This window comes from Ciconia boyciana, chromosome 6, assembly GCF_034638445.1.
Source record: "Ciconia boyciana chromosome 6, ASM3463844v1, whole genome shotgun sequence".
In the NCBI taxonomy this organism is placed as follows: Eukaryota; Metazoa; Chordata; class Aves; order Ciconiiformes; family Ciconiidae; genus Ciconia; species Ciconia boyciana.
Window position 1 is genome coordinate 63668728 of NC_132939.1, and position 24427 is coordinate 63693154.

General features: G+C 43.7%; 1 protein-coding gene across 1 annotated transcript in view; it reads right to left on the reverse strand.

The window, feature by feature from the left end:
• SYNE2 (spectrin repeat containing nuclear envelope protein 2) overlaps positions 1–24427 on the reverse strand; it is a 198884-nt gene that overhangs the window by 21092 nt on the left and 153365 nt on the right. Inside the window, exons 93-101 of the mRNA XM_072863909.1 lie at positions 23904–24058; positions 23410–23557; positions 22090–22184; positions 20482–20716; positions 18875–19069; positions 17969–18094; positions 15829–15984; positions 12020–12178; positions 10834–11000 (exon numbers count right to left, since the gene is read on the reverse strand). Of these exons, the coding sequence (XP_072720010.1) occupies positions 10834–11000; positions 12020–12178; positions 15829–15984; positions 17969–18094; positions 18875–19069; positions 20482–20716; positions 22090–22184; positions 23410–23557; positions 23904–24058 (1436 nt within the window). The remainder of the gene's footprint in view (positions 1–10833; positions 11001–12019; positions 12179–15828; positions 15985–17968; positions 18095–18874; positions 19070–20481; positions 20717–22089; positions 22185–23409; positions 23558–23903; positions 24059–24427) is intronic.

A 24427-nucleotide genomic window follows, 5' to 3' on the forward strand; every position in this document is an offset into this window, starting at 1 on the left:
CCTCCTTGCAAGAAAAATGAGGAGTTTCCTGGCCCTCCATTGTGCCTGCTGCCAAACTATCCTAGCAAGTTTTAGAGGAGAGGGGTCCAAACTGCCTGTAACCGAGCGGCTTCTGCAGCTGCCTGTTTGCAGCATATGATACAATGACAGAAGATATGCAGGACAGCTAATCCATAATGAATATGCCACTCTGTAAGCAACAACTGATCTTATTAGCAACCTTAAGGTAATCAAAGAGGATACGTACATCAGCTAGACACTTGATTTAAGCTAAAGCACTTATGGAGGAGATGTGGGAATGATCCTGCTGGATTTGTTCAGTCCTATGGGTTACTGTGAAGGTACAGAGTAAGGCCAGCAAATATGGGGTCTCATATGGATTAGCAGCATGGGAAGCACCTTGCCTTACCTCTTGTCCCAAAAGGACAAAGCAGTACTTTCAGTTGTTTTACAAAGAGGGCGAGAAGAGTACAGTCCTACGCTAGGACTCCTGCTAAGTATTTAGCAACTCTGCACTGTCCAAAACATAAAATTAGTCTTGTCTGGTTGATGCAACGCTGCAAGCCAGCCTGAAGGATGTGGCCCAAGCCCATGGTCCACCTTGTTCATGCCTTGCATGCACAAATCCGCCAATACTGGTATAAAGTGCAAAGCAGCTGCCTCTGTCCCTTTATGCTGACAGTGCTTTCCACTGCTGCAGCTGATAGAGAGGAAGCCAAAGGATCACAAAAGCATTTAGCTGCTCTCGCTTTCCTTAACGAGCTCTTTTCAGAGCTCTGCTCCCAAGTTCAACCCTGTATGCAGAAGGCATCTGGCTCCCAAGCAAACAGCTGCTATACAAATCTTCCTGCTCCTGGTTCTGCTTCTATTAAGTGGTACTCAATGAACATATCGTACTGTGCTAACTGTATCGCATTTTCTTGTCCTATCATGGGCTGGCAGTAATTTATCCAGGAGACCTAATTCCTCCTCCACCCTATTCCCTGCTTCTGTCCCACCAGTCAATTTGGATCCAGTTGGTTATGATGCTCAGCAGGGCCTGTGACTCCCCAGGCCATGTGGCCCACCAAAGACAGGTGACTCTTCTCCCTGGAGAGATGGGACAACATAGGCTCTGTGGTGAACACTGAAGGGAAGAACTGCTAGAAGAACCAGGCCTGAGGTGAGTCTGAGCCAAACATCTACACTGTTGCATTGTTAACTCTGCATGACTTCAGGCCAGTCGGGAGGCAAGCAAGGCTCGATCGCTTCACTGTCCCCGACTGTATCCAGTAGCAATTTATTCTCTGCATATTCTATAACATTCCCCACTAGTGCTTTGGAAATGTCTCTCTGGTGACTTGCAAGAGATGCACATGTTGGGACCATCTGATGCCACAGCTGACCTGCTGAGACCACAGCTTACTGTGCTGCTCAGTATCATCTCTGCTTCCCTGTACTCCCTTCTCTGTCTGTATCCACCTGTTTCCCATCCTGAAGTTGCATTACAGAAAAATTCATGGGTTGCAAGACATCTTTCTTCAGTCTTCACAGGTAGGTGAACACAGCCAAGGCAGTCCAAAGCAAAACCAAGGAATATTAGACTATAAATGAATGTCTCTATGACTGATAGCACATTCAACAAATTTAAAAAGCAACAGTTTTAGAATCCAAGCAGTGCAAAAAAAGCCCCAAGAATATTATTTTGGCTTAGAAATCACTCTAAAATTCAAGTTACGGATATTACCATAGGTATGTGCGGTTTTATCTACTAGTGTTACTAGAAGCAACAGTCTCAAAGACAGCATCACTGTGGTACTGCGAGCTTGTATTTACTTTCTAACAATTGCCATTACAGACACACTATTGTAATCAATTTAATTTGTTAGATAGAATATGGCATTTGTCAGTCATTTAACCACCCTTAATGCTCTAAGTCATTAATCTCAAACTTGAGCTAAGCAGCCAGAGAAGAATAAAAACGTAACAGAAGTTCACATTAGTGCAGTGTGTAAATAGGAAGGCAGCCTTGTCCAGATGTTCACATTGGCTGTTCTGCTTTTGCTGCAGTCAGCAGACCCAGAGCCCAAGGTAAAGGGTAGGGTTCTACACGGGGGCAACAAGTGAAATGATGAAAAATTTGAGCATCCTCATTGAGCACCCTCAGCTTGCACCAAGTCACAGGTAACTGCCATTTCTCTGGCTACTGCTCGGAAGAAAAACGTAAAATAGACTAATGACATCCATAAAAGTCTTACATTTGCAACGACCACTCTCAGATGCATTTCTGCACACTGCAAGTATTCTTACAAATTATCTGCTCTTTGCATGAAAGAAAACTCTTTTGAGATGCATCCTGAAGGGACTATTTGTCTGGAAAGACAGGCCTCCTGGAGCTGGGTGGGGGTGCACACTGCAAGCCATCAAGCCTGGGGGCAAAAGCTCCCCCCCACGTCCAGGTGACCAATCACCCAACACACAGCGAATTAACAGCAATAAAAGTTCAAGTGCAGCAGAGGAAGCAAGCTCCTCCTAGTTACCCAGAAGGTGGAAGAGGCTGCCACCACTGTTGATTGAATTCTTCCTCTACAAAGTGTAATTCTCAAGTTATTTGGTCAAACAGGCAAAACTTACTGTTTACTGAAGAAAGGCCTACCTATCCATAGTTCACTTCCCAATGAGAACTCACATGCCACCATTCAACATGGCCCCAGAAGCAAAATTATTATTATTATTAATAATAATAAATCCAACAAATATCACCACTAATCTAAAAAACCTCAACAAAATCAAACACCTCTTGTACTTTGCAATGGGTCCAGCTTAAAAGATATCCTGATTCAAAACAGCGCTTAGACACATGCATAAGATGCCTAGGATAAGCCAAACAAAGCCAGTTTCTAAATGTCTTAATCTTTACACCAAAATAGAGGTGGCAGAAAAAGAACAAAACTAGTAGATTATAACTAAAAGCTGGCTGCAAAAGTGAACAGAAGGGCTAACTGACCTGACTCGAGATTGGATTTGGGTCTTAATACGCTCGATGAAGTTGCCAGCACTGGGTTACAAGAGAAATGCATTAAGCTGTTTCAGGCTGAATCATTGCATAGCCCCACAATTACACAGAATATTTGGTAGTTACTACTCAGGAAATATCTAGCAGTAGAAGGCACTTTCAGGTTGACTGAAATGTATTCACACAAACATAAAGAATTGCAAAATGCCTGCCAATTGCATTGCATTAGCTGTCAAAATGCTACAGGAAAAGGTACAGGGAAGCTCAAATAAGGTAATAAATAACATTCAAATTTTAGTGTCTGAGGGAATAAAAACCATGCTGATGTATATTCCAAACTCTCCTTCACAAGCACGAATGTCATCAGAAAAAGATACTACATACATTTCTTTTTACCGAAGAGGAGCTGCAATTGCCCTGCCAGCTGACAGGATTGTTTACAACCCGGTAAGGCAAATGAGATGCACAACGCAGGAAACCTTTGTTCATTAAGCTGCAGGGCGAGCTTAACCATGTGAGGGACAAAAGACCCGATTTGGAAGGTGATGTCAAAGGCAAATTTCAGGCCTTCATACAAAACGCCAGGACGTTTCTCTGTACAGCGCCCGGCCCTGGTACAATGACAGGAAGCCCCCGTGTTCGTGGGTTGTGTTAGCACAGCGAGCAGAGCAAACAGCGGGTGTGCCGGAGGAGGCTTTTCTCGCGTTACCCTGCCGGCGAGTCCAAAAGGTTGTTGTCACAGATCTCCACTGTCTTGGGCGCAAAACCCCAAAACACAGCTGATTTTAAGCGAGAGGCCCCTGAGCACCATTCCTCCTGCTAACGCGCTGCGTCTCCCGCTCATCCACTTGTCCAAGGCGGATTGCGGGGAGCCACCGACGCATCGGCACTGCAGTGCCCTTCCCCCCCGCCGCCCAAGGCCGACCGGTCCCGCTCACGCCAGCCATGCCTGCTCCAGCAAAACCCACCGCGACCAAACCCGCACCGCTTACCAACATGGCACTTACGGTTCGCAAGAAAAAACCATTCCTCAGCTTGCAAATCCCAAGCTGCAAGGGGATCGTCTGTGCAACCACGGCAGGCATGGAAGAGGAAACCCCTCCTCCACAGATGCCCTATTTATTCGCCGCTTTAGCATCCTGCGTGGGGGGGAGGCTCGCCCGTCCTCCTCCCCGACCCCCGAGCTGGGGAGCCACTGTCGCTCTCCCCAGTTTTAACCCCTACGTTTTGGGTTGGTATTTTACCTGGCAAACGGCCGCATCCCTCCTCAGAACAAAATCACGAGAGCTTTATTCTGACACAAGAGAATTAGCACGCGAAGAAGCGCACGCCGAGCGGCTGCCTGCGGCTGGTGACAAAAAGGTTGCAGGCTGGAGGCTTCGGCACCTAAAAAGGTAGATGTGGTGCTCATTTCTTGCGTGAAAGAGGGATTGGAGCCTCAGACCCGGATGATTTGCAGCAGAGTCAATTTGAAGCAAACCCAAAAAACCGAGAAAACGTACATCCACGCACAGGCACCATGCACACAGATGTACCCTTACTTCCCCTGAGTTCTTCTTTCTCGCCTTTGCCATTATATCCCAGGTATTTAAGTAGGAATTAAATCTCCCACACACTAACCTGTCCTCTTTTTAACCTTCCAGTGCAGGCAGAAGGCCTCCAGTGCAAGTAGCCTGTTACACCGGAGGACAAAATAACCCCTAATCTTCATTTATGATATCACTTGTTTGTGGAAAAACACGCTGTCATGATTTCTGTGTGTTATGACTGCCAGAGATCACAGGGTGGGAAAAAAAGGCGGAAGTCAGAGAACCTTGGATTAAAAGTCACTCCCCACCCCGCCAATATCAGGAAAAAAATAAAGAAGTTACGATAATCCCACCAAAAATGCATGGAATGATTTTGAAACCAAAGTTTTTTTCAGTATTCAGGTCATCTGCCACAGACCTGTATTGGCTTGCCAATTGCTCACATTCAATACATGGCAGGATAAAAAGTGCCTGGGAAGACACCACACACTGCGAGAGGCTTCAGACATTTGCACAGGTAAATCATGACCAGTCACCTTGACAGTTTAACCTGATTATGGTCTGGGGAGGTTCAAAAATGCTTTCAAAATGGTAGGTCTGTGACAGAAAATGGGGAAATAACCCTCCCAGCCTGACAGGCAGATACCGGGAACGGTGACAGCGTGCAGAAGACAGGAACTCCGCTCGTATCGTCAGCTCCCCGCTGCTCCCGGCACACCTCGGCACACATTGCATAACCAAAATAAGCCCAGCCATCCTGCCTGATATGGTAATGAATTCTGTCACAGCTTTTGCACCGACAAGAAGCGTAATCCCTAAAGGACAGGGAGCCCGGAGAACACGGAAAGCAAGCAGGCACTTTGCGAGTGAGATTTCAACTGCCCAGATTTTTTTTTTTTTGCACCAAAATAATTACAAGAATGAAATTTTACAGTGATACTGCCACAAGCCAGTATAATTCTGTTGAACATGGCTGTATTGTTTACCCGGGGGCCTCGCTGCGGCATACTTTGCTTCCCTTGCCATGCAATACTGATCTGCAGCAATTTAAAAAGACCTTTGAACTTGGAGTCCACCCACACTGACTGTGGGCTGCCCGGCCATAGCTGCAACAGGGTAGGACAGCACACCAACACGTGGTGCCTGACGGTCTGCCCTGCCAAAGGGTAAGCAATGTGGTGGAAAATAGATACAGAGACCAGCTGAAATGCAGTATGAGCTCGCTCGCTCCCCATACCTACCAAGCTGGGGACCGCTGCCCCTAGAGCGGCTATGGGGGCAGCCCAGTCACGCTGAGAGTGCAGGGAAGAAGGGGAAGCACAGAGCAGCGGCTCACTGGAGCTCCCCAATAAGACTTCCGTGGAGCCCCTGCACAGCACAAGCTGGTGTCACTGGAGAGCTTCAACTCCCTCCAATTTTACTGCAACCTGAGCAGTTTCAGGCTGCTTGGTAATTTCAGCCAGGGTATGCAGGAAACCAGCTGAAAACACCTTGAACCTCCCAGTTTGATGTGGGAAGGAAGGGGCTGACTTTGGTTGTGGCAGTTTAAGATTCCTGGACCCTGCAATGAGGGCTAGCACCTTGCGAACACAGGGAAAAGTCCTAGTTGCCAAGGATTCACATTTAAAAGAATGTGAAGGCACGTTTGGCCTTGCTAGCTTCCCCTGTATTTTCATGCTCGCATTGAAGGTCACAGTCATTTGAACCCATTCCTGCTACATACACAAAAAATGTGCCTTTCTCCTGGCTGAAAACACGGACCAGACCCACCAAGTAAGAAAACACATCACAGTGTGCCCACAGCCAGAGCAGCTGAGAAATGGCATCCCCCTTCCACAGCTTAGCAGCATTGGGAAGAGCTGCAGGATGCCCAGAGGTACAGAAATGCAACGTTTGTTACTGTAGAGACCCGTCTGCAGACCCAAAACTGCTGGAGGCAGCCCCTGATGAAGCTGGTGGCTTTAATGAAGGCTCAAGCACCATCCAAACGCTTTGCACAACCCCAGGCAGCGCAGACACCCTCCCGTGACATGTGGGTGCTCCCCCCATCTGCCAGCAGGCACTATGCAAACAGCAGCGCAGAAGGCAAACACTTCCCAGCAGGGCTGGGAAGCAAAGCGTGGAGTTAGTACCAGTGGTGGATGGGCCAGGGAAGGACACTGAGGAACACGGCTGTGCACACCACAGCTCCTTGGCAATTCTTGCTAGTTAATGCATGGCTGGGGATATAAATCCCACTCCATGAGTTTTTGACTGTCTACCACCCGGGTGCAGCCTGTGCATTCCTCCTCCTGTTTCAGGCTTTCAATTGGGTGCATGTGCAAGCATGCAGCAGTTTCTTCCAGCAGAGTGCTGCTAAGAGGCTGGTGATGAGAGAACAAAGGCAAGAAATTTTCTGTGTCCATTTTTACAGTTGGCACAATATTCCCTTTTTGCCTGTTAGTATGTTTGTATTCCCCCTCTTATCAACACAGACTTCAGCATGAGAACCTCCCCTGGTAAGAGTATCTTCTGAGCTGAACAGAAATTCATTTGTTTTCCTTTCCAGGCATGCTAATGGTTACTTTATCCCATAAGAATTAACATTTTGAGACTTTTCCAAGTTTGCGCCAAGCCACCCTCCAGCTGCAACACATGAGGCAAAGCTTTTGTCACCACGCAAGCCAAGCGCAGGCATATAATGGAAGTGTTAAGTCCTGCAAGTGCAGCCATATGGCAAATCTGAGCTTGTCACAATGAACTAAGAGAATCACTTCAAGGACTAAATGGAGAGCTCACCTAATTTGCCCATCTGTCCCAGGACGTTTATTGGTTTAAAAAGGTGAAATAAGCTATCAGGAGGAATGCTCTGTATTGATACATTGGCTCAAGACTGGTTTGGTTTCATGTTGGCATCACGCAGCCATACACTGCACTACAGAAAAGATAAAACGTTACTCAGGTCGCAGCGTCAGCCATGGAGGCATTAGAAACCACAAAACTGAAATTGGCTATAAATCTCAACTAGACTCCTTTGTGGATTCAGGTTATTTTATACTCTTTATCCACAGGATCATAAAGTGCTTGTCTACTAGAAAGATTCAGCACCCAGAATGGAGGATTGGGCTTCTAACACACAGCTATTCAATGTACATTTTCTCCTCTTACTCAGTGCATGGCTCTGTAGTTTACTTACTGCCCAAGTCTTGGCCTGCCATGAAGACATTGTGAGATTTGGTCCTTGTCCATGTTGATGAACGGCCACTGGGGGCCAGGGAAGGGGTGCAGTGGGCTGTGGTGCACCCGCAAGTGCAAATAAAGGCAGCAGCTGGTTATGTGTTTAACAGAAAGTTCTGAAGTCGTAATACTTGTAAAAGAAAAAAAAGCTTCAAGTGGTCACGGATTCGGCACCAAAAACTCAGAAGATTTTTACTTCCATTTACTTGCCGCAGCTACTGATCTGAAAAGCCAGGAGCAAAACCACCTCCTCATTTCACAGAGGTGCTGTGAAAGTAAGTTCCTACAAGTATTTTTTTCAGGAGCAAGACAAGATTGCCTCCCCGCCACGGTCGAAATTAATCATTTCCCTCCAGGCAGCATTCTCCTACCGCAACTGCCTCAAACCCTCCAAGGCTCTCTGGCAGTCCTGCCCTGAAGCATCTCCTCCATCCCTTTTATCTTCCCCAAGAAATGAAGCAGTGCCCCACAAAAAGGGCTTCGTCCAGGTATGCTGCCACGGCAGCAGTTGTGCAGTGCTGCAGCCTCTCTTCTGCTGGGCAGCAGTGGGTGCACAGCCCCCGTACCATACCCTACAGGCTCCAGCCTCCCTGGAGCCAACCCATCCTAGCCGTTGAATGAAACAGGTGATGGCAGACGTTTGAGACTGTGTGAGCATGTCTGGATTGTGATGGCTTCATGCAACAGGGCCAACATGAATTTTGCCACCACTCTATTTTCATGTGTTCTTTCAACACAGCTTAAATAAGTTTATTTTTAAGTTTTTACAAAAGCAAACTGAAAAGGAAGGAGACAGTCTATCAGCATGGGGCATGCTGATAGACCCATGCTCACAGATCATCTCACCCCCAGCCCAAGGCTCCTTGCTCTGCCTCATTTCCCCATGAAGAGGCCTAACTTGTGGCACATCTGTGATTGGTAGAACTGCTGCCTCCTCCCCATCGCCTGAGCTTAAGAGAGGTTACCCAAAAGCACAAGAGGAGCCTCCTCTTGAGTGCCCCAAAGCATACCTGTGAGCGAGGTGGAAATTTCAGTCAACCGAAGTCTAATTTAATTTCTTCAGAATTCAAATCTCAGTGGCAAGCCACCACTATAGCAGTGATCGAAATGGAAAGTTGGAAGGTTGTAAACAGGGCAAAATAAACTCTGAGGACCGTACTCAGATTCTATTGCGAATGTCTAGCCTGGTGGTTATTTATGACCGAGCAGCTGAGAACAGCTGAGCTGCAGCCAAGCCCAAGCAAGGTGGATTAAGTGAGGGAGGAGATGTGCTACACCCATGCTGCAAAATGCTGCAATATGTTGAACCTCCACTAGTATTAAGTCCAAGAGGACCGGCAGAGCCCACTGGGCTGCCCGATAACCTTGGACCACTGAGGGAGCTGCTTAAAACCACATTTTGTCGGGTCCTTCCAGTTCATTACCCTGGTCCTGACCACAAAGTTGGTGGAAATTACAAGTAGAAGCCGGCATGTTCCAGACCTTTTGGGATTAAGAACACAGGAACAATCATAAAGCATCACATCAACTCCCCAGTAGCTGCAATAGCCACTTAGATATCCAATACTGGGAGCTATGTTGATGCTGTAGGGAAATCCACATTAACGTACCTCAAAGCACCACCATACACCTGTCTGAAGGTAAAGATTTAAGACATCCCAGGTAGACAAACAAGTGCTCTGTTGTCACAGGCTACTTGAATAAGACTGCCAGATCTCTCTCTAAATATCCCATCAGTTCTTTAGCATACTTTCCTAAAAGACTACTAGTAATGTGCCATGTTTACCTCAGTTTTAAAATAGTGCATTTGAATCTGCATTTTAAAATTGCTACAATTCAAAACTAACACACAGCAGAACACAAATGATCATAAAAGTGATTTAAAAGTGGCATGTTACCATACGATAAGAATAGAAAAAGTGCTGTTATAAAAGTGAAGCTTTCTTTCCTACACCAGATCAAATACAAAGACACCTTGAGACAACCATTGCAAGACTATCTGCAAAGTGTTAGATCTTAAGGCGGCAGCTTCTGCTTAATCATTCACGGCTCATGTGTCACCATTAATTCAGATCTCATTCCTGATTAAAGATCCAGCGTGCTTAGCACTACCTTGTCACAGCACAACCATGTATCTTATCTGTCCCAAATGTTAACTGAGCAAGAGAGCTTCTGAGGGCCCAGAGAGGGGGGTTACAGGCAAAACAAAACCTTGGGAGAGAAGTTTAGACCAATACTAACTGCGTTAGCCTTATTATTTCTGGATTACTAATAAACTCGGGCAGGCGGTGAGACCAGCCCAGCATCTTCCTCCAAAGCTGTGGTAGAAACTCAGAGATAACAGTGAAATGGGATCGTCTCAGTAAGGCTAATACTAAAATGATCATGATGTTCTTAACTCTGTCAGGTATAATAAAGATGTTTAATCCTTTAAGAAGAGGTCATTGCCTAGACTATGCAGGTTTTTGTTTTAATTTCAACTGATAGTATTTTCCATTTCACCATCATGCAGAAGATCCTGAATTTAAAAAATAAACTCATGGTATGGTCTTCCAGTTGTTTTAAGGAAAGAGACTGAGTAAAGAAATAGCACTAATATTAAATGAAATTTCATACACTTTTGAATGTAAAAAAGGAACATTATCATTATATAAATCTGACTGTCTACAGATACAGGCCAGGAATCTATTCCCAAATTCTGTGTATTCAGACATAGGGTGAAATAGAGGCTCGTCTTAAAACAGGAGGCTCTCCGAAAGAGCCCAAATGAACTCCTACCATACGGCCTTAAACTTAAGTTGCAATTCAACACATGCAACAGAGAAATCACTTTGACTCTTCCTTTTACATAGCTCCCATGATTAAAATTACATTTCATATGAATTCTTACACCTTGCCCTCTACCATTAGATAAATTAAGACATTTGCTCTCATAATACAGCAATAAGTCACAACAAAAAAGCATTAACTTAATTTGACTCTCAATAATAAATTTCAACAGAACTGAAAAGTCATGTCAGCCTGTTTCTGATGGTCAAGGACACCAGCTGCTGACTTTTATCTCATAAAAAACAATGAAAATCATTTTCTTACCGTGCTCCAATGACATCGAAGAGATGCTGCCAGCGATCATTGACTTTGTTGAGTTTATCATCTATTTCTGCAACTCGGCTCTTGTTGCTAGCCTTGATTAGCTGATCACCCATTTGTTTCAAGTGAAGCTTGTTTTCACTGAACAGGTTTATTTCTTCCATGCAATCCTGATAAATATACACAAACATTGCTTAATGCCTGGGCAAAACAAAAGAAAACAACACAACAAAACCAAAACAAAACTATCTGTTTCTTTTCCCATATATGTGATGTGAAGTCAGGTTTGGCTTGCAATGGCTGAGGTTTCTACATTAGCATGTAGAACTCTTTCACTTAAAACAAAACAAAAAAAACCCTCAATGGAAAAGCACTCTCACAATGAAGTCACTATGAAAAAATAAGCAGCTTAAAGACTTGCAAGTGCCAGGAGTAAGTACTCCTAAAAATAGCAGTTTAATGTTCTAATTTTGTCCCTGCTTTCCTGATTTAACATCATTTTTCAATCAAGCTACCTCAAAAGAACCCAAATTCAAGTGTAGGATGGCTTTATTTTGCTGATATTCTTATCCAGAGATCTGGGATTAGATATTGAGACCTTTAAGCCACGGGGAGGAACACTGCAGCAAAATAATGGTCCGTTTAAAATCAAGCTAATACGAAAGTATTAGAAAGCACTAACTGCACTGACTACCAAGGAGAAGGGGCAGAATTAGGTTTTATTTTTGGTTGTGGTAACTTCTTGTTCTGCTGGCATAAGACCTACCCTGTCCTTCAATCTTTTCTTTGCCCTGTGACTACCAGTTTCATAACCGCCGACACAGGTGGAGGTGGTGAGAGCAGTGAGACGCTCCCAAGACACCACTGATCCCCAGCAGGGAAAGCTCTGCGCAGTGCTGCATGGGCACATGTGCCCAACAAACCCGACCCCCCCCCCCCACAACTCCCATACATCACACTCCATGCCTAAATGTAGTCAGGTGGTATTTCTGTTTTGCATTATGCTCCAAGTCTGAACATCAAGAAGAAGAAAAGAGCTGAGGCTAGAAAAGCTCATCTTCTCACAAGAGCCTGTATGTGCTGGTTTTATATCACGTATTGCTTCCGAGAGGCAAGGAAGAAATGAGGAATGGTGTCTCTATAACAAGCTATCAGACTGCAATTGAAGAAAAGTCGCTTCACTACTTACCTTCTGCAATTTGTCTATCATGTCTTCAATACTAACATCTGCAGTCTGCAACACTTTGCTTTCCATTTGTACCAGCCAGGAGCACAACTCCTTATTCTTTTCATTGAATACAATCCAGGCATTGAGCCTGTCCTCGATCTCCTGCTTACGCAGAGACACCTATGGATAAGCACACACATTAACTGCTGGCAACATCTTTCTCAGGAAGGAAACCAGCAATTATGAGCCTTCTAATTTCTAGTCTGCATTTGATCATATTCCATTTTGCAGGAGCAGTTATCAAATATCTCTAGCTTTCTTTTCAAAGCCAGCAAGCAGATTGTTATTACATCTTATTTTGGATAGCAGGGCCAGAAGTTGACTAGCAAACACCAGATTCTCTCCCTCAGAAGAATTAAACTGAGTGACAGCTTTATAAATAATGAGCTTATATAACAATTTACATATTATTCAGTGAAAACCTGAAAATGCCAAACAGAGAAGGAATATAAAACATATAATTACTACATACTGTTTAGCACGGTCTCATATATAACACAAGAGAAATAACAACTAGTAAGTTCTTATTTTTCTGCAATTGTAAGAGAAACTTTGCAACTACTGACTGCAATTATTTTTATCTCTATAAAAACCTCCCTCTTTTCTTTCTATTTGCTCACCAGTTCTTGGAGAACTTAAAAAAAAAAAAATCAGCACCAGGAATCTATCCTTTTTATTGAAAACTATGGATTTTTTTCCTCAAAATTACATTTACCAGGACAGATAAACAAATTGTCTACACCGAGAAATTAAGGTCTGACGCTGCCTGAACCAGCAAAGCTAATATCATTGCTCCAACATCTCAGAAAGAAGCAGGATCACTCTTCTACTAGCTAATAGTACTTATTCCTAGCCCAGGAGTCTTAAATATACATTTGTATTATTTTATCTACTTTGATGGATTCCTGTACTAAGAGGGATGGGACAAAGGAAGCAAAAAATGGTACAAGTTCTACTAAAACAAAACAAGACAAACAACTAACCCCTCACCGGTAAACTTTGTGTAAAGAATGAGCATAACATTTTGCTTCCCTTGGCTGCAAATGGCCACTCTAAATATCACCTCAAGGCAGGAAACATTCCCTCTTCACACCTCACATGCACTTTATACAGCATATGACTCCTCAAAATTCCATTACTGATTCTCCTAGAGTAATCTCTAACACCATTTTGTACCTCAGAGTGAAGTTTAAGCGTGTAGTGCGGAAGCAAGACCAACTCCACATAACACCAGGATCAAAATAGGAGATACCCAGTGATCTCCCACTATATTGCTTTTGTCCTTCAAATTCTGACTCTTTTTTTAAGCAGGGGAACGGAAGGTGAAAGTGATTTCTAAATCTTTCATGCTGATCTAAGCAGAGAGATGAGGCCGAAAGCACTGTCTTGGCAAACAGGGAAACAATCTCCAAAGTTCTCAATGGGAAGAAGTCTTGTGGAGACCCCAGGGACCTCAGAAAGTCTCCCTGAGACGGCCTCTGCTCTGGGATGCTCCCTCATACCCTCAGCCTCAGAGGGATGAAGGGTAAATCCCTCATCCTTCCTCTACCACTTGCAGCATCTCCTGTGTGTGGAGATGAGTTAATTTGGCCAGTGGAAGAAGAGACTATGCATGTCAGCAAAACTATCGTTAAATCCTGAAATTATCCTGACTCCAGCTAAGCATGGGGAAAGGCAGGATTTTAAAAGCAGGAAGCACCTTTTAGCTGGCTAAGCAATACAGATTGGGGTAAACCAGGAATGAGCCAAAAAATCCCAGACAAACTTCTAGGAACATGAGCCCTTCAAGTCATTGCTTTGAGCACTTTCTCCTCAGACTAGCTGCCCCGGTACCAGCTCCATTTTGCATCCACAGCGTGATGCAGGAGCAGTCTGAGCATTCCCAATGGAGGCTAAAAGAATATCAAGGCCCAGGCCCAAGCTGTACACTAGCATTCATCAGGACAGGATACTCGCTGATACGAATAGTTAAATCTTTGACCTACATGTACCTCACAAGGACAGCTATGTAAACGCTAATCCTGAGTGCATCTGCTCACTAAGTGTGTTTGTGTCACTGCCCTGTCCGGCACCGGCATCTGGCTGCCCCGTTCCCATGGCCACGACAGCTGCAGCCGCATCTTGCTCTTAAAGGCTTTCACCTCTCTGCACTTACACTGCCGATTTTTCTTCACACAATACATCTTGACTCCTCTAATTTGTTAGCCAAAACAAAGCAGTCGTGCTAGCAGCACAACCGCTAAAGTCTGCTTTCCTACCCTGTGTCCAGCGCTGAGCATGAGTGCAGGCTCTCCGGACGCTCATTAGGGCTGTGTAACCATTTCAGTACGTCCCTCCACTGCAGCACTGAATAGATTCCTCCCACTACAGATTTTTGTGTGCCTAACAGTCACATTAGTGTCACCCCTTTCTTCTCTCCAAGACAGACTGAACTAAACGTTGTTCCCTCAGGAAATTAAAATGGAAATTTTGAATAAAATCTGAACTCAAATTACTACAGGAAATTACTACTTGGATAGACTGTAGTGGAGTACATACAAAAGGTAGCTTAATTTTCAGGGCTGTTCACCACAGTTGAAACAGCAGGCATCAGCAGTTCATCAAAAAGGAAAAACAACAAAGTTCTCTCATTTATAGACTTAACTACAGATTTGCATTAGGAAGATGGCTCAGGCATTTTGATTTAAAAATAATGGCCTATATTTCTCAGGAGGGGGGAGGGTATCTCTGGAATTATTTTCAGAGTTCAGAAACAGTAACAGAGAAAACATTGGTTGTAGATTAACCGTCCAGTTTAAGGCAAAGATACTAAATTCTTTCTCGTTGCAACGCAAAAAAGAAACCCAAATAACTATTTCATCACACCAAAGTTTGTGAAATAAGCATAGCTGTTCATTACTCTGGCAATATTCCCACCAAGATTGCTTTACCTTTGCCTGAGTAAGGGTTAGACACAAAATACTAACTTGCTTCAATACTTCTTTACAAACTGTAAAAATAAAAGCTATTGACTTGTGAGTAAAGAGAGGCAAGAGTTTGGCTTGCTGGCACCCAGAGTAACTTAAGACCCCGAAGTGTTTTACTTCTTCCAATCCTGTTAACAGGGCAAAGTAAACACACATTCAAACTGCATAATAACCTAATGAATCAAGTTCATGTGACTTTGCTGGTAAACGTTCCCCAGCAGTTTTACATGCAGCACTAAATTAAATGTAATATAGCAACAAGCCACAAAGAACGCAAGTGTTTCACAGTATTTTACTGCTACAGAAAAGACAAGTCAACTCTTAATGTGTTTAAACCCAAGGAGTCAGTATTTAAACACATTTAAGTTTTCTTTATCAACTCTCCCGGCATTTTTTGTTGACATCAGATTGCAAAGACCTCCGCCTTCCTTTCCCTGCTTCATGCCTTCAGGCAATTCCTGTGTTTATCCCTCTCTCCGCCCCCCCCCCCCCCTTGGCAGCCCAGAACAAAGCCACCTATTTCAGCAAACAGCTGCATTTGAGCTCTGTGCAGTTCAGGCACTCACTAGTTACAAAGGGTTTGCAAAAAACATCTCAGCAGTCTGTGTCCAGGAAACAAAGGGCAAACCAGCCCTGGTCAAACTTTAGCCCTGGTCAGCTGCACCAGGAGAAGCCCCATCCCCACCCAAGACTGCAAAAGTGAGCCATCCCCAAGAGAAATCCCATCTGCTAACCCGCTCCCCCTTTTCTGCCAGGCCCTATGAATGTCCCGCTATAAAACCCCAGAGAAGGTAGAAGACTTACTCGCAAGCAGAGCTCTTCCCACTGCCTGTGCAAATGTTCAACTTGCTCCTTGAGCACCATCATGTCCTCGGTGAGGATGCAGTGAGCCAGCTCCACCTTCATGGACCGCAGCTCCTTCATGTTGTGGGCCCAGTCTGCCAGCGACTGCTCCAGCTCCTGCATGGAAACGCACCCAGAACAAGCCTTGGCACTAAGCTCCTCTGGTTTCCAAACCTGCTCGTTAATCCCTGCCTGGCCTGTGGGGGAGGAGAGGAGGGGAATGTGCCGCCGCTTGTGCAGCGCTCTCCGGCTGGGCCGGCCGGGGTCCCGTGCATTCGGCTCGGGGCCCGACTCGGAGCCCACGGGAGCCCGGGGCAGAGCTGCTGCTGATTTCACTGCTGCTGCAGCAGCAGCCTCCGCTGCATCCCAAAGTGCCAAAACGCTGCCTGACCCCCTGCAGCTCCCCATGCTCCTGGGCAGTATTTGGGGTCTCGCATCCAGGAAGGAACGTGCCCACTTCTTGGGGTTGGTTGGTTTTTTTTTAATTATTTTGGGCAAGTTACTTTCCACCATAATTTGTTCCATTTTCAGGTTATTTATTTAAATGCTAAAAAAATAAAATTGGTTCCCTTCTCTAATGAGCAATTTCACAGGCACTTCATCAGATTTGTCAGAAATGTGGTGCTTTTAAACTGCTCATTCACAGAAACACACTCTCTTCTGCTTTGTTCCCCCAACTCCCCTTTCCCTTTATAACAAGGTTATACATTTTCTTTATCGGTGTTAAAATTGTCACCTAAAAAGCAGAGACACCACTGCATGCAGCTGGGAAACATGATACTCTACACACGAGGTACGAGGTCCCATTTTGCAAGGTGGTTGCTGGGAAGTGTCACTGGCTCCTCTAACAAAAAAAGCTCTTAAGGAAGATCCAGTTTGCCTCATTTTAAAGGGGAAAAAATTGTGAGTGTATCAGAAGTGTGCTGGTTCCAAGCCCTGCAAGCATTTTCACAGGTCTTTTGATCCAGTCACTCATCTAAATTATAAAAAAACTCATCTGCTTCAACACTGGAGGAAAAAACCCAAACAAACCTGAGACTAAATTTACCTGAGCTCACAACAAATTACTCCCTACAGGTGTGCACACATGCATTTATATGTCTTAACAAGGCTCAAATCCCTGCATTAATGGAGCTAACGATGGAATTTCATGGGACTTTGCTAGCCTCATATAAAGTCTAGGCCTGAAAGAAAAATAGCTTTATTCCATAGAAGAGAGAAATGCAGGGAGAGGAAAGGAGGTTCCTTCTCCCCTATGCCATTTTGGTCCTTTATTTTTTTATACTGTGACACCCAAGAGTAGCAACTGCACTGGCACTGTCTGACCCTGACACCTCTGCGACTGAATTTCTCTTACTGGAATAAGAGGCAGGAGCTGTGTGCTGCCATCTCACAAATAATTCAGGGCTACAGCAAGACGGCTGCCGTGGGAAAGGCAGCCAGCAATCACAAAGAAGATTTCAGACAGCTGATAATGAGTTCAAAGCCTTGGCGCGTTAATAAGCTTATTTGTTCCCACTACATAGGTCAACAATTCACTTCATAAAAGGATGATGAAAGACTGACCAGTCCAGACAAAATGCCTCCTACCCCTTGGAAATGCTTTCCTTGCCATTTAATTTTCATGGTGCACTATGGGCTGCAAGGGCTTTTGCCACTCCCTTACTCTTAAATTTTCCTTCTCTTTAATTATTCTCAGATCCCACAGGTGTGCATGGTGCTTTGCAGACTTAAAAGGTCTCTCGCCTGAGGAGCTCCCTGTCCAAAATGGACTGGAAAACAAAAAGGGAGATTCAGCCATTATAATAGCAGCCAACTGAGCTGAGACCAGGGAGTTTTTCCCTTTTGTTGGAGGAACTGCTTATTTTATGAATTCAGACTGTGGAAAGGGAGCAGAAGCAGGAAAAAAAATCCAAACACTACTACTGTTCTTGTAATCTTCTTGGTCAGCTGGACTTTGCAGATTGGCAGCAATCAGGATGGTATAAAGGAGAGAAATTCAGTGTCACTCAAGAGCAGGTAAGAGGGAAAACTGATTTTTCAGGGATCAAGTGTTGTGCAAAGACTACATCTATTTAAATACAATATTGCTGTTCAATACCTTAATGTGTTCCTTGGCTTTGTAGAGCTCTTCATGTTCAACTGGAAGTGGATCTTTTACTTTCTCCTTTAGCTCTTGCAGCCTGCTTTCTAATTCCTTGGTTTGCTTTTCACAGCAGTCCCAACTCTGCTCAAGGAGGCCCAAGGAAATTATAAAAGGTGAAGATACTTTATAATGACATATTGAACCATATGGATATGTTACAAAATAGCCTCTCCAACCCACTGAAGTAAATAATCTTGTGCTCTGGTTATTTGAATTTTCTTTTTGATACATAGTACCACCCACAAGAATTTGGTACATGGATTTAGAGAACTTTAACCCTCTCTGGTATTTAAGGTTTGCCTTACAGAGCATTTCTGCTCTTTCTCTTTTGTTCAACCTGAGAGGCTGTAAGCATAATTTTTGGGCTGAGGATCTTATTGATGACAGTATTCAATTTTAAGACATACCTATGTGCTGTCTAGCCATGAAAACAAATTTATTGCTCTAAGGAAATAAATATGACTTACCCTTCTGTTTAGAGGTGCAACAGCAGGAGGAGCAACAAGTCATGCTAACTCCCTCTAAGCTAAATTTTAGCTCAGGCTTCACAGCCCAAAGCAGGAGAGAGCTCCAGGCCATGGGGAGTATGAGAACAATCAGAATGGGAACATCCATTGTAGCAACAAATGGATGCCAACTCCATTTTCCTTTGGAGAATCAGAGTACCACAGTTTTAGCTTCCTACATGCCCTGATGACACATGACAGGCACTTCCCTCGGAGTCCCTTGGCAGTGAGCAGCAGCTCAGCATTTGCCTTATTGCTACAGAGCTCAGCCCTGGGGATGGTGGGGCAGGGAAGCTCTCAAGACCCAAGGCCAGAGAAGCAGGTGCTGCTTCTCCCTGGGGAGGGCATCATCTACCTGTAGGGTGCTGCTGAGCTGCATCTTCTTCTTCTCCAGCTGGACCTGGGTGTTCCCCCAACTCTGCTGTAACTGGCTGAGCTCCTCCTGGAGAACAGCGTTGGTCTCGGGATCAGAGACAGTGCGCAACTTCTCCCCAACATCGATGATTAAGGAGTACATGGCTTGCCACCTCTGAAGAATCACTGCCTTACTCTTTAAAAGAAAAAAAAATTAAGTTTGTAAGCTGTTCTAAGCTTTAGAAGCACACTCCTGGCATTTCACTTGGGAAGAAGTGAAGACTCACAAAGGGAGTTACAAGGCACTAGTTTGTTCATATTCATGAAAGAGTAATGAATATATCTTCTCCTATCTGCTTTTTTAATTTCAGAAAAATCAGATTCTTTGATCTATGAAACTCTACAATAGCTTTTCACAGACTGAATCTGTAGAGTGAAAGTGCAGCAGTTACAAAAAGATGGAAATTCAGTTGTATGAGTTTTTCAGAATAAAAAAACAGTTTAAGTTCTGTTAGCACCTCTAGCATCAACAACTAAGACAAATTCTTCAGAGATAACAGCTCTGTTAATCACGACATACTCAAAGTGAAGTAAGCCATCAATAACAATTTGCCTACAACACAAACTGGTCTGTAACACAAGCAGATATGATCATTGCTTCTTTCTGTAAAACAACAGCAGGAGTGAAGGGCAATTTGGAGTAGGAGGGAGAAGACTTTCTGGCTTTTCTCACTATGGAAAAGCATGAGCACTTACTTATAAAATCTACTGAAAATAATCTTTACACAGCAGGTAAAAATAAAGATGAAATAAATAGGGCAAGCACCAAATGGAATACTGGTAATGTGTTAATCCATCAACATTAGGTGTGTGGGAACACAATAAATCTTGGACCATGCAAATAGCATTCAATAATGTGTTTTTGAAAGGTTTTAGATTGCCTTAAGCAACCATCAGGTTCACTGCTTGTTTTTACTTTCTTACAAAACAAAGAGTTGCATAGTTAAATGGAAAAGAAAGATACCCAAAATTAACAAAGTAAAACATTTTTTTCCACTGCACACAAAATGCAGAAATCATTGCCCTGAAGAACTGCTGCCCAGGTCTCTGCATCCTGGAGTGGTGGCTCTAAGGACAGACTCCCTTGCAAGTGCTTTATCCTCTGCTCCTGGCACCTCCTGCCCTCCCTGCACACACAGGACCCACATGGCCTGTCTTGCCGCCTATGTGCCTGCCTCCTTCAGGCAAACTGCAAGGCCTGCATTCAGCAGCCATGTCAATAAGGTGCATACAGACCTAGAGGGTACCTGCTGACCAGAGTTCCTGCCTAATCTCCCTGGCACCCTGCATTTCTGTGTTCATATCAGTAACATTTTTAAAGCATACAATGCTACTAGATGACAATGTTGACCAGGAAGCTTCCTAGTATAACACACCTTTCACAATGTCACTGTTTTCTCATCTGTGCTCAGCTTCAAGAAAAAGTGTCAGCAATTGTTTTTCCCCAAAAAACATGTGATTTTAAAGCTTTTTACTTTACTAGACAGAAGTTGTTTCAGTCTGGGAAAAAACACAGATTTTTAGATTTATGAGGAATAAATACAGTACCTTGAAATCATGAATTAGATTTCTAAGCTGGTAAAGGCTATAGCAGTCCTGGCTCTTCACAGCTATGAGGAAGCCACTTGTATCAGCAAGAAATCTGCTGAGACTCTGCAGGGAACTCCTGAAGAGCTGCCACTGGCTCACAAGTCCATCGATATCTTTCTTCCTCTGCTGAACCATCCGGATAACACTCTGCCACTGCTCTTTCAGCAACGTGAGCTTGGAAATAAACTCTGTTCTGAAGATGACAAGTGTTGAGTGTTAATACATTTTGACCTCAAGGCTGCATTTTACAATAATTGTGATGGATTTCCATTTGCAATATTGTATTCCCATTACAATACCCAGCTATGCAAAAAGCTCTATGCAGCCCTAAGCACAGCCCTGCTCTCTGCATTCCATCTTTTAAGCAATCCAAAAAAACTTTTACACGATACAAGAATGGATAATGCAAGCCATTCTTGCTATCGTGGTATAGCAACATATATAGTACAGCAATCACAGAAATAATATGCACTAAACACTTCTCTGAAGAAAAAGAAGGTCAATGCAAGTGAGACAAGATCTCTGATTATGCTGCAAAATGTATCTGTGCTTTTACCAGGCTGTAAGCAGGAGTTCAACCATCATTGTATCCTACAGCAGTGGGACCTAACTGCAAAGTGGAAAGTTGTTATTGAACCCATTCAGGCAGTTTTTTGGCCTCTCCTACAACATGGTTAGATGATTCAGCAGATCTAGCTGCAGTGGTTAAGACAACCCCCATCTATCAATTCTGCTCCTCTGCAGGAGGCCATGGTCCCCAGATTAGCTCTTATACAAATACCTGTGTTTGTGGGGCTAGCTTCAACACACAAATCCAGCAGCATTGCTTTGTTTAGCCCTACGTTCCCTGGCATTTTTAAGCCAAGCTATGGACTTCATACTGAAGTGGCTGAGGGGAGCACACACACTGTCCTGCCAACTCTCTGGGAGCAGCAAGCTCTGTCACAGAGGGGTAATGTCTTCACAGCAGAAATGCCTGAGGCAGTTGAACCTCTGCTCACAAATATTACTTGCTGCTTCTCACGCTACATTCATTAAGAGAAAAGTATAAGATCATTCTGATAAAAAACAGGTTTAGCTACCATATGCTTTGGATTGCGTGGCCGATGACTCAATGCCCTGTCATGTGTGCCAAGGGCAACGTGGATAGTCTCACACCTCTGCACTTAAAAAGTAGAGAGGTCTAGGAAGAGAGAAAGGATCCTTCATACGCAGCATCCTCATTACCCGCTGCAGGAAGGTAGCTTCATTGACCACGGTTAACAGTTTCGACAACTGCAGGGTAGCAGTAGAGAAGGAAGCCTTCCTGTCCCGGAGCAATTATTTTTGTTAGGCAGAACATCCAGTTACTACCCAAAATGGAGTCTGGCCAGGGTACCTGTGTTTCTTTCTTATTGCACTTCCTCACACTTTTGCAAAATGTGCTGGGGGGGTTATTTAAAGAGTGAACCCAGTCAAGAATTTGGGCTTATGTCCTCATGAGAGCAAAGATTCAATACCAACTTCAAGGAAGAGAGCATATTCACTAAATTACCAAGATCTTAGGGAGAAAAACAAATAGATTACCTTTTCTCTGCTTCTCCAGATTCCAAGGAGACTAGAACTTTTGCTATGATAGAATTAAATGTCTGCTGATTTATGGAAATCTCAGTTTGCAGCATCTGAAAATACCATAAGAAAAACAGTTTTATCTATTTACTGAACAACTTTTGCTCTTGAAAGCTGGTTCTGCTCCTCTAGAGTGACAGCATTTATTTAGTTTTAAATGCTGAAACCTCTATTATTTTCAAGTGCTAGTGTCAAATGCATCCTAAAAGATTCCACGCTTTTTGGATACAAGGGGGAATTTGCACATATGTGATAGCAGAACCCACCAGGAGCTGTATGTTACAGGTAATCTGAAGCCTAAAGTTTGCTGGACTCATGAATGAGAAATGCAATCTAGACAGAAAACCACAGAAGAGGTATAAAAAAGCTACACGTAAGGGTGAATTTACTCTTTATCACAACAAGCAAAACTTTATTCTATAAATAATTTCATTGCAATGAATGAATTGGAGAGGTCTAAGTAAAAGACAGAAAATAACTTCCTGTGGACCCTAATGAATATTGCTAACATGCAGAGACTTAACACTCTGTGGAATTAGCAGCAATACTTTGGGTAGTGTGAAGCTGTGGTCCACTGCGGCAGCACAAAGCTTGCTCTAACAGTTCATGACGTTTAGCATTTACCATGTGATCTTTTTCCTGTATTTTGGTTGGTTTTCCATCCTCCCTCCACTAGGACAAAGTCTATCGATAGACACTTTGCTTAGAATCGCATCCACATGCTACTGGTAGCATGGAATGTACCTTCTCCTCTGAATGGATACTGTCATACATGTGTGAAGCTTTATCTCTCTATAACACATAGCAAGTGATTGGAAAAATGCCAGTGAAACAGATTTCCACCAAAATCTAACAACTGGTCAAAATGGAAATATGCTGTGAAAACATTTTGTTTTAAATGCAGTTATTCCAGAAACTGGTAAGGTTCCTGCCAGATTGCCAGCAAACTGCCTAGCTAATTGCCACAGGCTTCAGTGCTGTAGGACAGGCAGACAGGTGAGTAACCTCAGGGTTGGAGAAATGTAGGACTTCCATGACACAACACTTGAGGATGCACTCCTAAAGGTCTGATCCCTGCAAAAAGGGATCCATCCATTTTGGGAAACGATTCTCACATTTCAAGGTTTTCCTCTGAATAAGTACAAGGCCACATTTCAAGAATGAAATGTTCTGTAAAACTCTGCCCAGATCTAATTTCAAAAGGCATAGTATTTTCTAGTGATTTTCCCCCACCTTCACCATTCAAGAAGATGTTTCCATTTTTAGAGTTAGCTTTACCTCATATACTCTCTGTTGCTCCTGCAGTTCTTCAAACCGTCCTGGAATATTTGTTTTTAAGGCCTCTTTCATTTTTTCTAGGAATTTCATCCAGTTTTCACATTTCTGAAAGAATTTCTTTTCATCATTTTGAGTTCCCTCAAGCACACTGTAAAACAAAAGACATCATCAGAAACTACTGCTTTGGTGGTTGTTTTTCTGGATATGTTTGCATACGGTCTAACATGGTGGTTAGTAATACTAACATAGTAGGGTTTTGCTTGGCACTTTGCTACATTCTTCACCTATGAACATCCAGATTTTTGCTTCAAGTGACTTGGAATACAAATAGCCACTGAATAATCTGGAGTAAGTTGAAAGGGCAGGAATTCAACTTGGACAGCCCCTGAGAAAGCTGAGAACAGATTGCAAGACTTCCCATGCTTTAATTTGGTTTTGATTTTCCTCACAGAAAAGGAAATGGTTAGTAGTGATTTTTTGTTGGCATTTCGGACCTGCAGCGTTCCAGAGCAGCTGCTGTTTTCTGACTCCACTGACGAGTCAGGCTCTGCATTTTCTTCAGGGTGAAGTCACTGAGTGGCACTTTAATGCTTGCTTCATTCAAGCTCTCTATGCTTGGAGAAAGTGCAGCAAGCTCCAGTGTGTGATTCTGGAAGTAAAAAAATAAATTAATTGCAAAAAATACTGCCTTTCTTTCATTTCAAAGAAATACAGAAGCCTCTTCTGTAGGAAGTATCTGAATGTTATGCACCCAAAATGCTAACCCAAAAAACCCCAAAATTTTTGTGTTAACTTTAAAGAATATAGGAAACAAAAAAGTCACAATTCCCTTACATGGGGCCCACTTTTCCAACAGTACTGGACAGATACTCAAGAGGTGGTGCTTGCAGATTTACTTTGTACCCTACATTGAGGGCAACAGGGTAGCTCCAGAGCAAAGCTGGGGAAAAAGATCTCCCATCAACCCCAAATCTATGTGATCTTCCTCACCCTCATGCAGGCATTTGGCCTGCAATGC